The 18,876-nt window shown below is 41.7% G+C and overlaps 1 protein-coding gene across 9 annotated transcripts in view; it reads left to right on the top strand.

Annotated features, from left to right (window-relative positions):
* Nucleotides 1-18,876, top strand: part of ncor2 (nuclear receptor corepressor 2) — a 106,372-nt gene that overhangs the window by 43,704 nt on the left and 43,792 nt on the right. For 8 of the 9 annotated variants that reach the window (XM_079689421.1, XM_079689422.1, XM_079689426.1 and 5 more), the window contains exons 5-8: nucleotides 3,979-4,161; nucleotides 8,940-9,053; nucleotides 15,627-15,683; nucleotides 16,478-16,530. In XM_079689421.1, the coding sequence (XP_079545547.1) occupies nucleotides 3,979-4,161; nucleotides 8,940-9,053; nucleotides 15,627-15,683; nucleotides 16,478-16,530 (407 nt within the window). The remainder of the gene's footprint in view (nucleotides 1-3,978; nucleotides 4,162-8,939; nucleotides 9,054-15,626; nucleotides 15,684-16,477; nucleotides 16,531-18,876) is intronic. The other variant, XM_079689425.1, reaches the window with a different exon arrangement.

The following is an 18,876-nucleotide window of genomic DNA, read 5'->3' as shown; positions in this document are numbered from 1 at the left end:
CGTTTAGAAGTTGGACATCTAAAAGAAGATTTTGAAAGATTAAAATGTATATGACTTATACATGGTTACCCCTTTTAATATCTCAAAAATATAAAAACTTAATTATAAAAATATATTTTGTTCTCTGAACAGTCTTCCTATTCTCCTGAAAGGTGGATTTAACCCAGCAGAAGTCCTAGAATCAGGTCCTGCATTGCAGGAGCTGGAGCTCTGTGAGCCGCAGTGAGGAGAATAAGGGAGATCTGAAACTGCAATTAATAAGTAATTGAGCTGACCTAGATTTCAAACGACCGAGGATGAAACTGTGAAACTGCACATCAAAAAGGCTTGCTTGCAGTGTAGAGCTGCTGGTGGGGAGGCGTTCCTGACATTACACAGAGTGCTTCCAACTGCCAGGGGAGGCAGACAGCCAAGGAATGGTAAATAGATACACCAACAACAGAGAGTACAGGAAAAAAAAATCATTGACCCTTAAGCTAGCAGGAATGCCAGTAATTCCCCTCAGAGCAGAGAGAGCCGTAAACCCATTACATAAGTCATGTCAGAGGCAATCACCGCACGGAACACATCTACCAAATGATAGTGGGGATGGAAGGAAAGATCCAGCTGAATATAAGGCAAAGGGCGAGTGTAGAGGCACCGAAAGAGGTGAAAAGGGAAAGGGAGGAGTAAGAGACAAAGACCAACAATAAAAGAGGGAGTAGGCCAGTTGTTTAAAACAAAGCTGATGCTTGTATCATGACTCACTTGGAAGGTGAATCAGGGAAGAACGACATTTTGTTCGAGTACACCATCGTACAGTTATCTAGATATTTTGGTTATACAGGGAGTAAGATCAGGTTAGAATTCAAGACTTGTTTACACAGGTGCTCGTAAACATTGTCCATGCACGTGACAGTTTCCTTAAAGTACAATCAATTGCTCTTTGAGTGAGCAAAGTAGACTAGTAATACACCCTGTGTCTGAATGTCCCTATGTAAGATATCTGGCCCTCCCTCAAGATTAAAGCCCAGCCAAATAAAAAGGCAGGGCTGACATATAGTCAGTATTAGCTTATCGGCATTGGTGTAAAGGACTTCCCTCTATCAGTTGATCAATCGAGTCATTGGCTGAGATGACCCTGAGACAACTCGCAATCAATTAACTGCACTTTTTCTTTTGCTGCATCGGAGAAGAGGAGCACTTTAAACTTTACAAACCGAGCCTTGTCTCTAAACAAACAAACCACAAAACTAACTGTAGAAAGTGGAGATGGGTAAGGGAAAGCGGAGAGCAGTGCTGACTGTCAATGAAGCCGGATAAACTACTTTTGAACCAGACTTATGTACAACCTCCTCTACTGCTGTCCAGCCTGACTGAGTGTTTTTCTGAAAGCACTGTCAGCAGCCCGGCAGGAGGGACGCTCTGCGGCAGGATTGTATAACTGAACAACGACCTGGACACATACTTTAACTTGACTCTTACAGTGAAAACATCAGACTAGTGTAAGCATATATAAGTCTTACTGCAGGGGGCTGAATATTATTTTTCTGATGGGTCGACAGGGTGTATTGACGTTGGCAATATGTTTTTTGATTCTTTTTACACGTACACATTTTATGTTATGGCTCAGAAAAAGCATGAACCATTGAAACAAATACATATTCCAAAGACAATTGTTTTATTCAGTGGTAAAATGGAAATCTATGGAACTACACTTGAAACTAAAGTTGCTGCTCACATTGACAGCCAGAGATTACTCTGTGACGGCTGTCATTTTTAGTCTTAAAATAATCAGCTCTGTATCTGAATCAAGGACCTTTATTGACACTAGATGTTGAGTGATCAGGGACGAAACATGCCAGCAACCAACTCGCTTTGGCTTGATCAAAAATCTCAAGTAGTGTTTTTCTTTGATTCTTATGTTAAGCAAAGCATAGGACAGCAGTGACATGTCATATGCCACCAAACAACACTCAAAGATTCTTCTTGTTGCAAAAAAAAAAGAAGACAAAACCCAATGCACAGCAGTAATCCATATCTGTCAACTTGACATAGAATTGACAATCAGTCATTGGCTCAAATAACTACATTAACATTTAAAAAAAAAAAAAAAAAGTAGCAGCAACATCAGTCTGCAAAAGAACAAAAACAAATATTTATATTTTCATCAAGGCCGTCAATACTCCTTACACTGGTTAATCTCAAGTACCGGTAAGTAATCTTGTTTAAACCATGACACACGTTTCACTCTTAATTTCAGTTTTTCTTCCCAGTTTAATATGAATTGCATTTTATGACTAGATTCAACATTAAACCTTAGCAAATCTTACCTCAGTCACCTCAGTTAGAGCGGTTTTGTGCACCAGCTGTTGTGTACTGCATAAGAGCGGGACTGATGCCCGAAGAGAGAGACCATTGTGAACTTAGATGCACCTCTTAGCATTAAAATAGGATGTCTACGGCTTTATTTAAGTGTGGCCTGGAATGCATCCACTTAAGACTACGTGACTTAGTGCTTATGAAACAGAACACATTTACACAGACATGCTACAGCACCCAGGGGTAATTTAAAAAAAACCCTGATGCATGCACAGCTCGAGACATCATTCAGAGCAATGTTCTAAATGTGACCCGGGTCGCCGAGGTCATTAAAAGATGTAAGCTGTGCCTGGCCAAGGGCTTAGCAATTGGCCTGTGACCTTTTCACTCTATGTCACAGGTGTAGTAGCTGTTGATGTGCTGCTGTACTGTTGACAAGTACAGAGGACAGTGTAGGGCACAAGACCAGAGGGAAAACTAAACAGCCTTAATGCAGACTACTACGTACCATCAAATCCCTCATGGTTAAACACACCCTCTAAAGTTACCACGCACTAAACTGTCCTTGAGTTTGCAGTAGAACAAAATGGCAACAGTAAATCAAAAACAACACTGATGTCGCTGCCAATAGAAAACTGTGGCAACTAAGGAATTAGTCAAATAATTACATTTCATATAAACATACGACGCTCATGAAATCCTATGGATCATTCGAGGGCGTCATTTTATAAAAAACTGAGCCATGCCAGAAGCTATTCTCCTTTTTTTCTTTCTAATGTGATCATGCAGAAAAGTGGATTATATTTGTCTGTAAATCCAATGTGTTTTATAGAGCAAACAATTACACCGTGGACATTGTACTGACCAAACATCTAAGGGATTCCTCAAGGAAATAATCGGCAGAGTATTCAGTCATTTGGGAAAAACCATTGGCTGCTGCCATTATCTGAGGGCCGTTATAACAATATGATTCCATTGAGCAGTTTCCAGATTATTGAAAACTCAACATGCATTCAAAAATATTAGTTAGTAATAGTTTGAATTGTTTTGATATTTAGATATTAGGATTGTATTCTCAGATCATGTTTACCTTAACGTTGGAGTACTTGGAGGATCAGTGGTTTGATAAATCGCTTTAAAAGCAAGGCAGTGTATTGTGTGACCGACAAACCTTTAAATGTTTATGCCAGACATGGCTGTACCATTCTTTAGTCTTGCCTACATCCTCAAATTTCACATTTTAAACAAAGTCTCTTAAAAAGAGCCATCTGCCAGTGCTCTTGAGCATAATCCATTAGTTTGGTCTAGTGACACTGAGGCACTACTACGACTTTACTAGTAGAATGAATCACTGCCGTCTCTTACCTTACCAAGGAATACACATACTGTGTTTATTATTTTTGTAGTGTAACCTCTAGGCCTTTTTTAATCAGAGATAAACAGGGAAGTATTTGACAGGAGAGGGGGGTGCAATGAGCAACTTAATTAGAATCAGTTTTTAATAAACATTGTACAGCATACCACGTGGAACATATTGCCCTTTGCCTCATTCCCTTCTGATTTTAATAACACATGTTCATTTTGTTTGGTTGATGTATTTCTTTGTGTAAAATGGATCATAATGTTATCCATTTGATTACATCTAATCATGTCCCCTTTACCCCTGTGCGTCTGTAGGACCGTGGGAGTTCCATGGGGAAGCTGGAGCCGATCTCCCCTGTGAGCCCGGTCCATATGGATCCCGACTTGGATCTGGTGCCAGCTCGGTTCTCCAAGGAGGAGCTGATCCAGAACATGGACCGCGTGGACAGGGAGATCACCATGGTGGAGCAGCAGATCTGCAAGCTTCGCAAGAAAGAGGTTAGCACCCCTATGGATCTGCTCGTACATTATATTGTCTTTTATTGATATGCTCTGTTGAGAGATTGCAGAATCTCAAGTGTTCCTTGCTTATTTCCCTCATTTAAAGTTGGATTTGTGTATCTCTGTGGAGGAGTTCTGTGTTGGCCAGCTGTAAATGCATTTTGCGTTGAAATTGATTTAAATGACAAATGTATATTTCTTCCCTAAATTGTACTTGTTTTACCGGCTACATTTTGGGCTTGCCCCTTTAACACTTATCTGCCAATGGTAAGACAGACACAGGACAGTGCTTGTGTTTTTAGGAGTAGTGGCTGGAGTAGACTGTACAGTACACACACTTTGATGCAGTGTTCACACTAGTCATGAACGGTTTGCACACGGTCTTGCAGGCTAGATCAATGGTTCTCAAATGGGGGTACGCGGACCCCTAGGGGTACGTTGGAGTACTGCAGGGGGCACGTGAGATTTATTCTATGTTAATGAAAAAAAAAACATAATTAATGCATTTAAACAAACTACTAATAGTAGATTAACTAATTTATTCAAAAGTGTACAGTAATTCTGGATAATAAAATGGGATAAATAAATGGGGTGCTCTCTTTTCCTCTCCCTCTCCTGACAGCCCGTCAGTCTCGTGCAGCTCTCTGAACCTGTAATAAGTGACCTGACAGTAAAGAACACATATATTTGTAACTAGTTTAGCTAGTTCCAGAGTAGATAAACTAGTGAAGTGTGTTAGGTCTAACTCTTAGTGTATTTTGCTCCACTCAACGATCCGTCACAGCGGGGGAGCTTTGATCCGGAAGAGCTGCGTGTTCTCCGTCAGCTGCAGCTGATCTGATCTCTAATCCCTCTCTCGCGTCCGGTTATACTTCACTCGCGTTTATGTCCAAATCTATTAGATCTAACTAGTTCTAGATAATGATATGACTGCGTACGTGTCAAAGGACCTAAACAATAAGTGTTGCTTGGCAACGGCTTGTGGCTGCAAAGTATAGCGCAGCATTATGCATGTTTTGATATGAGGGGTCAAAATCGTATTATTATTATTATCTATATCTTTTTTTCTCTTCATTCCCCACGCCCCAAAATAAATAAATAAAGCAATTTTAGGAAAAGTTACGAAGTTTGAGCAGTGTGGGTTTTATATGAACAGAGTTACACATATTTCAAAACGCAAAGTGTAATAACTGCAGTTGCCTCCGTGTCAGAATGACAAAGATCCTCAGTGAAGCTCAAGCCCATGTTTCTCACTACATTGTAAGTACAACTTATTAAAAAGATCAGTTCAATGCAACTAATGTCGTCTTAGCGTTATTGCATGATGTTAAAATTGGTTTGCCATGAATCTAGTGATGGATTGTAAACATTTGAAATGTAGCATTTAAGTATTTCTCATGTTGTTGTTTTAATAAATCAGACACTGATGGTGCAGCACTGTACTGTACCTCTTTTATATAGGCATTTTTTCCCTAACAAATAGTTTTTGCGCTGATCAGGGGGCACTTGGCTGAATCTTTTTTTCAAAGGGGGTACATTATTGAAAAAAAGTTTGAGAACAACTGGGCTAGATCATGAAATGTACATTTCTGATTTAATATATAAAATATTGTAACATTAATGAGGAAAACCAACAACATAATGTGTTGGGGCAGCCTTGGTTTCTCTGACTTATTATTATTATTAAAAAAAAGAACAAGCTTAGAACAAAATTACAAGCTGTAATGGTTCGCCAAACATACCTGTGGGGTATGCCGCCGCTAATATACCGTTAATATATGGACGGCCCAAGTGAAGCCTGTGTGTAGAACACTCTGTGACATTGAAGACATTTGAGTAGACACCACTTTGTGATGTCTCTTATGTGCATGCTCACATTTTGATGTATCCGTCATGCTTGTAGATGCTTTCGCCAGTGCTGGCATCTTTGTTGAGTTTTCTCACAGGCATTTTGTGGCTTGTTTTAAATATTCACGTGTGGTTTTCCAAAGTGACTTTCCCTACCAGGCTCTAGTTGGAACCAATGCAATAAAGTCTAAAACACACTTTTCTGCGTTGTAATCGCTTCGTTCAAAAATCTGTAGCTGTTTCTTGTGCAATGTTCCACAATTCTGTTTACGCACTCCCCCAAGCAGCTGTATTCCCTTTCTCTTCAGCTTTTTATTTAGGAGAAAAAGTAGGTTACAATATATAAGGCTATAAATAACAGCTTCCCCAGTGGAGGAGGAAGATTATGACTGAGGTTTTGTGACTGCCAAACCACTCTTATCCCTCCTGTCTCCCTTTGGCCGTCTGCCATGTTTAGTAGAGAATCTGTACGCTGGAGCTCCTCTTTTCCTCCTGACTTCCTCCTCCACCATGCACTGTCTTTATCATACTCAATATTAGAAAAAACATGGCAGCTACGTGTCTTGTTCTCAGAGGGATCTCACAGTATAAAAGTGATATCATTCTTAATCATTAAATGATACTATTGTCATCTCCCCATCCTCTCATTTCTTTATAAAGCTATTGGTTTTTAAAACAAAAGCATGACCATGTTGAACTTCAGAAAAACACACTTGAGTGGTTATTTTTACTCTAAGTACCTAACAATTTGTTGGAGAAATAACATAATAATAAGACAGTGATTAGTTTTGTACATTGCTTCTTGTCATTGAAGAATACTTATTATATCATTAAACTGGGTACTTTTCCAAGATGCAATAGGAACCAAAATAAATCTAAGTATCTGATTCCAACCTTCGGGATGAATTTGTAAACTATTGCAAGGCTATGCTCTGCTGCTTACAAGCATTAATCAAACCCCTCCCCCTCTTGCTCAATACTAACACAATGTTTTTTTAAGTCGCAGGGTAAAACTTTATTTAAAGAGTTGTGTTAGGGAAAGGGCGGGGGTTAGGGCTTAGGTTACTGTCAGCCTGTGTCATGTCAGCCATTCTCATGATGGCTGGTTTATTTTACTTTGCTCCGCGGTGGGTTGGGAGAGGGAAGGGGGGTCTCAATGGGAATGTCTGCGTTTCCCCTCACCAGATGCTTATCCCGGCCTCTCGTGGCACATGATGATCCATCTTGCTCTGCTCTCATGTGGTTCCTCTGGAGGCCGCCTTGCCCCCTTCTGAAGCCCCTGACAGGAGATGAGAGGGAGGGGCTGACTTAACTGTAAATCAGCTATATGCACGCCACTCTGCGACACTCAGCCTCGGCCTCCAGGCAGCTAGTTACAGCTGAATACACTCAGCTTCTGCCTCCTACGCAACTTCGAGACCTTCACAAACATATTCTATCAAATTGAGACGCAAATTATTGTCTGCTTTTTCTTGCTGGTAGTTTTGTGGTAGCTTTCAAAGTTATGCTAAATTCTCAATGAGTGTGTTTTTCTTTTTTAAGATCAGGACAGAAATAAACTTAATAAAGGTCAAGTTGGTCTTCCTCTTATTCAAATTGTTTTATTTACTAGTGGTTTACAAAAACATGAAGTTGATCATATTATTATGATCGGTAGTAGTGCTTAAATAAGTAATGTTAAACATTCACATTTTTGCTACAAACGGCAGCATGTTTTGGAACGGCTGATTTCCATGTTGCATTTGAAAATACAATGTTTAAATATTTGACATTGTCATTATCACAGGCAAAGGAAGTGCCTACCTCCATAAACTCATTTTTGAGGTGCTTAAGTGGAGCGTTGTAATGATCTTAACTAGTCCGTTAACACCATTTCAACATCTGGATAAAATGTATTTTCTAATGGCAGTGCCCCTCTGCTTCTCGGTTGTTTTGACACTTGCATCAACGCTTTTCAATTCCTCAACAATCTGCTATCAAAGATGTGTGTTAATGTGCTTTGAGATTCAAACATGGCGATTCCTCTCTTCTATCTGTACACCTTTAAGAGAAGATTGATGGACAAAGAAGCCATGACTGAACTCTACATGATTGGCAGTTGAACATAAAGGCATCTCCTCCTGCCAGATTTTCTCTTTTACTTCCTCTCAGCTTGCTCTGCCAAACAGATTCTTACTTGCTGACTGTCTCTTTGCTTTGTTCACAGTAGACAGTAATTACTAAAATTAACTGCTTCTGGGCTACAATCTCCAAATAACGTTTGTCCGCATGCCAGGCTGGTTTGTAAATTAGAGCAACTCTGCTGTTTTCCAGTATTTGTCTGGTGTTTATTCCCCACATTTCCCTCCCTTACTTCTCTTCAACATTCTCCCTCGCTGTCCCCCTCCCTTAATTATTTCTCCGTGGATGTTCCAGCCACACAGCGGGCCTTGGCTTTGTTTACCGGCTGTTGTAGTAAGTCTTTGATTAACTATGCCCTCGGGAGTTAATAGCTATTACGGCTAATAGAACGGTTAGTCTCATCCCTGCTGGAGGGCTGGGGGTGGGGACGGTTGATGTAACACGCACTCTTTAACCTCACAACAGGAACTAGTGAGCCACAGGTCTTCCTGGAAGATGGGGGCCCTTTTTGGATTTGTTAAGTGTTAACGTGTGTGTGTGTGTGTGTGTGTGTGTGTGTGTGTGTGTGTGTGTGTGTGTGTGTGTGTGTGTGTGTGTGTGTGTGTGTGTGTGTGTGTGTGTGTGTGTGTGTGTGTGTGTGTGTGTGTGTGTGTGTGTGTGTGTGTGTGTGTGTGTGTGTGTGTGTGTGTGTGTGTGTGTGTGTGTGTGTGTGTGTGTGTGTGTGTGTGTGTGTGTGTGTGTGTGTGTGTGTGTGTGTGTGTGTGTGTGTGTGTGTGTGTGTGTGTGTGTGTGTGTGTGTGTGTCAGCACCAGCTGGAGGAGGAGGCTGCAAAGCCACACGAGCCAGAGCGGACGGTCTCACCGCCACCCAGCGAGGCCAAGCACCGCAGCCTGGTGCAGATCATCTATGATGAGAACAGGGTCAGTACAAAACACACGCATGCAAACACACCACACATTCAATCTGTGGCCCACCACTCCAGACCGAATGACCTTGCATTTGAATGTGGTTTCACTTCACATATGCAGTGTATTGCTTTCAAGAGAATGTCAGACAGAAAGAGCTTGGTGCTTGGTTTCAGTGTTGCTCCACTTAGATGATGCAAGATAATATTTAAACTAAGTCAGGCTGTGACATCCGCTGAATTTTCTCTGTTGCCTGCTATTTATTGGATCTCATTTTTAGAAAAGAGATGCTAGTAGTTGTACATTAGGATGTTAAATGCAGCTTTTAATAAACCAGAGATATTTGACCATGAGTAAAACCGTACACTTCTTTCATTGCATTTCTTGGACAATAGTGACAAAAGTTGGATTACTCTTGTGGTGTATGTCATTCTGAGCCAAAAACTGAGCTCTGGAGAGATTGATGTCTGCCTGCAGAGGAGGTTTCTTGGTGTTCTGTCATTTCCGTTTACCTTGTTAATCCTCAAAATCCCCTGTCAACAAAAGCAGAGTGTCACAGAGGATTCATCTCCTCCCTCAGCCTCCCCCTCTGTACTGTTAGGTAAGGCAGGACTCTTGCCTTGAGAATAAGCTACTAAAGGTCAACACAGCTGGCATGATGAATCACATGTGTTTACACAAAAACACACAAACATGATGTCAAACATCTTTGTCTTTTATGCAAGTAAAGCAACTTAATTATTCTTTCAAAAAAGAAAAACAAGACATTATTTGTAAGCGCAGACTGAGTCCTACTGACAACAGCATTATTTGCAGCAATGCAATGTACAGATCACTTTTTTATAATGAAGTGATTCTCAGTGCTCTCAGTCCCCCTAGTGGCGAAAAGTCTCCTTTTTAAAGGAATTAGCATTTAAAGCAGGGAACTCCACTCGTGCGTTTTTTTGAACAATCTTCCTTTGGGAAACGAGTAATGTTACAACTTGAACGTTTTGAACAGCTTCTCTTACACATTCAAGGCACTTTTTCCCCCCACAGAAGTGTGGTGTGTATAGAAAATATGCTAAAAATTGAGAACCTAGTTTGTGTGTTGGCAAGCAAACAGTCACCCTGCTTAAGTGTCATTAAGCAAGAGACTAAATCCTTTAACAGCTGCACAGATGTCCCCAGATAAACAGCATTATGCCCTGAGAAGACCTCTGTAAAGGAGCACAGGGAGTGTCCTCATGACTTTCAACACTACTGCCTTCAGGCTCAGCTAAACCACAGCACTTCAATGCAACAGCAGGACATTGTACATTACTCAAGTTATTACAATGACTCATGGCTTACGCCACAATGTAGCTTGACCTCTGTTACACTTTCCACTTCCCCCTGACTGGCAGGATGTACTATGGCCTACTGCCTGCCCTCCTGACCTCTCTCTCTCTCTCTCTCTCTCTCTCTCTCTCTCTCTCTCTCTCTCTCTCTCTCTCTCTCTCTCTCTCTCTCTCTCTCTCTCTCTCTCTCTCTCTCTCTCTCTCTCTTTTTCGACCTAACCAGTTTGTTCAGCTTATTTCTAGTTTCACTCAGGCTAAGCACAGTGCTACACGAACACAATAGCATTCACTAATCCACTTGTATTCATTCTTTTAGTCAATGTAGCATTTTATGTTACTAGATTTATGCTTAACCTTGCCTGAAAATTACAATTAAAAAAGTTAATGCAGGATTTGATATGTTTTACAAGACATAAGGGCAGGAATTCAGAGGGGAAAGGAGCCATTTTGAGCTCTGCTACTAAAAACAGTTTTTTTTAAACGTCATACGTGAAACGCGTCATATTACGTCACATGGGGGAGCACCTTTCTCGGACTCCTTCTCTGCCCAATCCGCGGTAGTAGTTGGTAGTTGGTTTGAGCGGTTGTGATTTAGTGAGCTGGTATTTTTTCGGTAATTTTACATTGCATTTCACCATTTGTAATCATGGTGAGCTTGTGTTTGTGCAGGTTGCACAAACTCGAGCCTGTCAGGACATCGAGTCCACAGTTTCCCTAACAGAAAAAGGACCGGAGTTAGCTTTCGTTCCTGGGTGCGTTGTGCGAGGTGCATCCACCTCCCTGCAGCACATACTCTCCACAGCTGAAGCCTATCAAACAAAACGTTTATCAGGAAGCCGTATTACATCTCTCTCCCCCCTTCGCTCCTCTCTCTCTCCCTTCGTTCCTCTTTCTCTCCCCCCCTTCGCTGATCTCTCTTTCCCCTCCGGTACACAGCATCGTAAGACGTAGTGTGGAGTTGCATTAGGTAACGTGAGATACGGCTGATACTTGCGCATTCGTTTCTGTTATGGATCAGTATCAACAGTCCTGCCAGTAACGTTACTATATTATCAATACTACTTTAGTTATAGCCTGATATATGATAGCTAACTTTACAATGTTGTGATGTGACTGACGTTAGCTAACATTAACTGTAGCTAACGCTGGTCACTCACAAGACAGCTGTGGTGTGAGGAGAACTCCATAGTTTATGGACACTGTACGCAATATAGGCGTAGTTCTGTTAGTATAAGATAATAAGATGTACTTTGTTGATCCAAAATCGGGAAATTGTGTTGTTATGAAGTAAAAAACAAATATATTTTTTTAATTTCCAACTTTTTTATTTTTTTTCCATTTTTTTTTTCCGGAGCCCCCCCATTGATTGATGCGCCCTTAACATTCGCCTATACTGCCTATGCCAAAGGCCGGCCCTGGCTTTGGTCTCAAAAGTGTGATTCAGTCTTCTCGAAATCATCTGTGCATGTGATGGAGGAATGCACAGTGCCTGTAGAGGGTGTGGTCTCAATAGCCATGCAGTAAGCAGTGTGCTATGGCATGGATATTCATGTGTACTTGAATGGCATCTGTTTGTTTTACTCAAGATTATGCTAAGATATACTTTCCCCAACTATATTTAAGTTCCCTATGAAGAGCCAACCTTCAATTTAGAAAATTCCCAGTTTATTCCCATAAATTCCCGTTTATTCCCATGGAAAGTTTCCATCTTTGAAAATTCCCGGAATTTTGCAACCCTAATATTTATGTATATTGTTTTGAAATCTAGTGTATACAGCATTTTCCTACACATTTATTCACTGGGGGTTTTAACCTGCAAGTTGCTCTTTAAGAATGTATTCTTAACTAATATCATGACATGCCAATCCCTCTTTGACAGATGACACACTTTTCTTTACACTCGCATAAATGCGTCATCCAAAACCCAAATGTAAACATCATTAAAATATGTGCGTTTTCACAAACTAACCTACGATTCGCCCAGACAGAGACCTTCCCAAATGACGTGCTATGCATCCTGACATCTCTTAGAAGAAGAATTTGTTCCACATTTTTAAAAAGAAATCAATTTAATTGATAACATCCCTTTTTAGTTTCAGACATCTACCTGCCCGAGGTGCACAAGCTGTAAATCCTATAATGTTGTTACTTTAAAGCTTAGTGTTGAATGTCAAATCTTGTGTGTTTCTTTTGGTGCACATTTACAGTACTTTATAACTTGATCTATCTGTGTTATACCACCTGGCTGTAATTACTCCAGCCTGAGTATGGCTTTTTGAGTTGGTGTCACTCTGGTGTCATCTGTCCCCTCTGGGTTCAGTGTCACCAGCGTTTTCAGGCAGGGTTACAGCCGCCTTTCTAGCGACAGCCCATTGTCAAACCCTGAGGATGGCTCAACTCAAGTTCATATTTGGGACATAGCTGTCATGGATATAAGCACAAGAGAAGACAGCCCCCTCTGAGACTGCATTATCATAATTCTGTGGAGCTCTGCTAAATCCTCATGTCTACTTGCATGGCCCTGTAGCACTTTCCCTTTTTTCTATTTTGTTTTCTCCCCTGCATTTGCTTCATGGGAGGTACGGAAGTTTTGTAATGCTGTAATTGTAGTTGCATAAACACGCTTTCAAAGTTCTGCCCAGAGTTTTCTCCAACATTTTCAGGGATCATATGATCCGCTGAGGAAAATGTCTTGTTGGCTGCAGGCGTCATGTACAATAGTGCTTTTGCTAAGCTTTACAGTTCATAATGGCACTGCCAGAGTAGCACTACTGCTTGTCACCACAGGGGGGCATAACTGAAGTAATGGAGCCAACCTCTCCCTGCTTTGGTCTTGTGCTAAAGTTGTGTGTGATGCAAGCTCTGTTTTTGTAATTATGCACACTCATACAGGTTAAAGGTAATACTATAGATGCACCTCATTCGCGCCCCCCCCCCCCCCCCCTCCCCCCCCCCCCCCCCCCCCCCTCCCTCACGTCTCTTTTAGAGGTCAGCATCATGCAGTGTTGTTTTCATATCTGCTTGCAATATTACAGCCAAGGAAAGATGAGAAATCCTTGAGCCTCCCGACTCCCCGAGGACGGAAGGCTGGTTTTAATAATTGCTGTTCATTAAGTGCTCTTAGTGAGCAAGCGCTCTGAAGTAATACTGTGCAGCCTGTTACACCTACTCACTGGTGAGGAAGCAGCAGGGAAGAGGAAATGAATGCAAAATAAGTTAAGGCAGGATAATAGCATCATGTTACTGTATTTTCATTTGAATGTCAATACCGTAGTTGCAAATACAAATCCTCAGTGCTTCATTTTGCCTAAGAAATGCACAGGGTACTTTGAAACTGGAGAATCAGACAAAGATCGGCACGCTGTATTAAAAACTCCACGCTTTTTTAATTGTGCAACATTTTTGATCTAACAAGGATCTCTTTCAGGCCCTGTTGAAGGACTGAGGATTTCACAATGCCTGAAAATACAGTGCTCTGATTCATGCCTAACGGCCCCGTCCACACACAAGCATGAAAAAAATCTTGATGCTGGGCGTGTCTGAAGCTTGGCGATTTCACGCGCCCAAGGCGACCAACATCCAATCAGGAATCTCCCAGGAATCTCCCGCCCGCCCCCGGCATACAAATCCTGTCCATTCAATGTTAAAACGAAGTAAACTGGATATAAACTCCCCAAACAGGTGAAAACCTACCAGTTTCACCAAATGTCTCTGCCACCTCCCTCCATGCCTGGTTCCTCCGGTTTAGGTCCCGGTAGGTGAACAGAGAGCAGTCGTAAAGGACCGGGACATTTCCTACAGCGATGATTAATTTATCCTCCATTAATATGGAAAAGACCGCAGCGGTATCTGCATACAGTACACGCGGTTTGATTGGCTAGCGCTTGCACTGGCGGGATTTGCATAAACGGGATTTGATTGGCTGATGCCAGCTTCGCAAGCATTGGGAGCATCAAAAGTTGAACATTGCTCAACTTTTGATGCTTACGATGCTTGCGAAGCCACGCTCCGCTCCCCACAATGCAGTTCGGCGAAGATTAAAAATCTTCTACGTCACCCCATTTAAGTGAATGGGCGAAGCTTTGAAAGATTTTTTTCCTGCCTGTGTGTGGACGGGCCGTAAGTTTGATTTTTCCTCCAGCACCTGTAAAATGTTTTCGACGTTTTTGTTAAACTTTTCAAACTGGAGCCACGTCATTTGGCTTCACTCGAAGGTTATTGAGTTAGAAGTTGAGTCAAGTTAAGCTGCATGCGTGAGCTCCTCTGGGGTCTTACATCCAAGTCCGTTAGCGTGAGTATTGTATCAACTTAGAAGTAGATCCCAAACACCTCCTGTGGCACCGCGGCAGTGAAGACGGAGTGAAAGGGACAAGGAGGCAGCATGACATGGTGGGTGGTGGAGAGTAAAGGTTGACATGCACATACACACAGGCTTCTTCACCTCTAACATCCAACCCTCCCTCACTGTACTTCCATCCCCTCTGAGAAATGTGTCAGTCCTGCTGGTCTCACCGTGCGGCAACTGAAGGAAAGGAAGTGAGATTGAAAGCAACAGAGCATGTGGCGTGTCACCAAGGAGGGTCAGTTTGATCTATGAAGCGAGGAGGGAGTACCGAGTGGAATGAGGAAAAGAGTTGAGCGAGCATCGCGAGGGGTAGTCTGGGACTCTGCTCACACATTTGTCTGCTGGAGCTAAATATAAATGTAAGGAGGTAGAGCTACAGAGAGGTCATCCAAAGACATAGATGGGAGTTTTTCTGCTGCCCGGCTTCATGCCCCGACACCTCTCGTCTCGTGCTTTATGTTCCCTGTTTTAAGAGGCAGATTGTTGAAGGTAGTGAGCTGAAGGTGAGATGTTTCCCTGTCTTTCATCAGATCTCTCTTATGAGATGAGCACCAAAGCCCTTTAGCCCTCCCTCCTTTTCCTGTTTCTTTTTGCTCTACCTCTCCTACTCACTTTCTATTCCACTCCCACTTGCTTTTCGGCCTGCCTGCTATTTCTCCCTTCCTCTTTTCTGCTCAGGGGAGGTGAGTAATATATATTTTTTTTTCTGGGTGAGGAAAAAAGGGTGCTGAGGCAAGAAACTCAGCTTGAGTTAAAAGCTCTAATTATAGCCGGTGCATCCATCTCTCCATCCATCCTTACATCCAGCCATCCGTCCATCCAGGGAGCAGCAGTGTAGCCTCTGTGATCGCAGCGTTGCCGTGGCGATGGCAGAGTTGCAGGCGGCCGGCTAATGTACTACTTATGTTTGTGTTCTCTTACCAGAAAAAGGCAGAAGAGGCTCACAGGGTACTGGAGGGACTGGGACCCAGGGTAGAACTGGTGAGTGGAGACCGGAGATTTAATGTTGTTTGTATTTATCTTTCTTCCTGCCCTCATGTTTTTGCTATTTTGACACTTGAGAATATATTGAAGGTCGGGCTAGAGAGATAGGAGGGCAAGGATGTTTTGTAGAAACCAGGAATAAGTTATTAGATGCAAGGCTTTGGGGAAGGGGTATAAAGTAAATTAATATGATTACAGTACTTAAGCAATGGAACAAAATTACTACGAGTGCTCTGTTAAATGTTGCTTTGACCGTAACCCACAGAGAACATAAAAGTAACCCTGATGACCGCTTTTTCATTAACTAACAAAATTGAGACTATTACTCTAAAAACAAATTCCCAAACTACTTGTTTGTACTACTTGGTTTTAGTCATCCACTTGCTCGCACATACTATATTGCTTGTTACTCGTTACTATATCTGTCCATCCATCCTAATCTCAAACACACAAACATTGGGTTTTCATCAGATTGTTCTCTGAAACTAATTACTGTTTGAGAGCAAGCAAGATGCTACACAAAAACAGGCTCTGTATCCTGGAGGACATTCATTTTGAGTATTCTAATTGAATTGAATTTGAAAGAGTTATTAAGCTTCAGGCAGACACAACTTTGAGTCTCTCAAGACATTTGTGAAGCATTTTTTGCAAACATTCATATTCTTGTGCAAGGTCAGAATCATGTTGCAGAGGATGAATGCCATCATTTTACCGTCTGTTCATTTATTATCTGGTAACACAACGGAAATTGGCTGATGGTCTGATCTGTTTTATTCTTTCTTGTGTTTCAGCCTCTGTACAATCAGCCTTCTGATACCAAGCAGTACCATGAGAACATCAAAATGTAAGTCTGTCAGTGCAAATGCCTACACACATGAAGAAATATATATACATATAATATATCCAGTGATTAGGGCTGTTGTGTACGTGTCATTAGTTCAGTAAGCAACATCCTCTCGGTACGGCGTGTGACCCAAACAACTGTTTACGTCGACTATTTGCATACAAGGAACAGATACTCAGGAGTGCAACTTTTAGCAGCGCTCCAGTTATTGTCAGCCATGGCATGCTTGTTACTTTACCCCGTTAATCGTGCCCGAAGGACACCGTTTTGTGTCAAACCGTTTGCCCACCGTGCACAGGCAGCTTCCCACTGCCGTCCTGATGCTCTTGAAAATTAGCAGATTCACGTTATATTCACGCAACAACTTTAATTTCTTGGGTAATGAGACAGGCCCTGTACCACACGAGAGCTATTATTGGATGTAATTAATTACATTAATCAAACTCTGAACCCATCCAAAACCAATCCTTGCGTTTATACATTGGCTGCAAACTAAAAAACTACTATTGGTTCTCTGTAGCGGTTGTATAATGCTTCTGTGAGAGAGACTTGCCACTTTTTCCCCCCCCCTTGGCAGACTGCAAAGAATGGCATTTCAGAAATGTGTCATTATGTAAACTTTGGACTGACTGGAATCAAAGTGCATACTGGGGCATCTACTGTGTTAAATTCACTGTGAAACGATAATGCAAAAAGCCTTATGGAAAAGGACGTGCACTGTTTTTAAGCCTTTAAAAAAAAAAAATCTGATTATGTATTTTTGCCAAAAACAATGCAGCAGATCATTCCTAGTGAAAGACAAACAAACATAGCAAACATATCTTTTGCATCTGAAAATGGACTTAGATGGCTACACATTTTTGATTAAATGTTTTGATATTATGACATTAAATATTAAACTGTATGCCTTTCAATTACAGCATATATAAAGTCAGAAGAGTACAACACTGCGTGGCTCTGCCATGTCTCTCAATGAGGCTCTGTCTTTTTTTAACAAGCATAATTCACTGAGACACATCAAAGGGCTGAACGGGGGTTATAATATCTCGTCTCCACCGTCGGCACTGTGGTTTTGGCACAGCAGCATACCACAAGATGTGTCTGACCTCTTAGCCACACACTGCTCTGTCGTCACTGCGTTTGATCCCTGCACCGTTTGATCAGTATTATTGCCTCAAAGCAATTAACTGGAAACTCTCCTCTCTGCCTGTGTGTGTTTGTGTGTTATTAAATACCACTGAGTCGCTTTGAGCCAGCATAATTGACTTCTTTGTTTCGCACACCGTTTTGAAAACCTTGGCACTCATCCCTGCTGGGATAGATGAGCAACAATTTCTCCGCTGGGCTCTCAGCATCTCCTGCACGCACCCCCCTCTGACACTCAGCTGTTAATAAATCATTACAGTGTATACATATCATTTGCATATGCTATCAAGAAAAACTATACAGATTGTTTTTTGATGTGCCACTGGGGAACATCTGTCACTGGTCCATGTATTAATCTTCCAGGCATATTATACCAAATTACAGTGTTCTCTGATATCTCAGAAGGGGCGTGGGCTTAGAGCAGGACAAAGCAAACCTTTTCGTAGAGTTCAGGGTTACTAATCTTTCCCTTTGCCATCTGGTGTCTAGAGCACAATGCCATCTTTGTCTGAAAGGCTTAATCCATCAGCCGGGTTTTTGCCATACTAAGTTTATTCTCACCCATAATATGCCACAGTAAGACTTGACATCCACAGTACATAGCTGGATCTGGCAGTATTGATCTTTTCTGCTGCAATGGGTTGACTCAATGTGTGTGTGTTTGTTTGTGTGTGTGTGTTTATGTAGGTTGGAGGTTAGGACGCTTTACATTGAGTTGGGGTTTGTTATTGCAGATAACATGTTTGGGAAATAGAGAATGGGTCATCCTGTGTGTTTATCCTTCTACACCAGGAGTGCCCAAACTTTTTCCCCCTGGAGAGCCAAATCTGAAACGTAATGGTGGGCCACAGGCCAGAAGCAAAAACCCATTGTATTCTCCGGGTTATAAGATGAAAATGATACTAGAATAATTAATAGTAAGCGGTCCTGCATATTTAAAAACCCTTTCTAGGTCACAGAAAATAGAAATATGTTTTTAATAAACAAACATTTGAGTTAGAAACATGTGGCAGGCCAAGTTAAACTTACTTTGGCACCCCTAGGCTCTAGATCCTGAATCTGACCATGCTATCTTTAAAAATGTTTACAACACTATTATACCATCTGAAACCCACTTTTTCCCGTCCTTCGCCTGTGACCCGAAGGACCCAGCAGCTCAAATGAAGTGACTAATGTTGAATACGATTACATGAATCAGTG

Source organism: Notothenia rossii (assembly GCF_949606895.1).
Source record: "Notothenia rossii genome assembly, chromosome: 6".
Lineage (NCBI taxonomy): Eukaryota > Metazoa > Chordata > Actinopteri > Perciformes > Nototheniidae > Notothenia > Notothenia rossii.
Note: the sequence above shows the minus strand (reverse complement) of the source record. Positions and strands in the feature narration are given on the sequence as shown.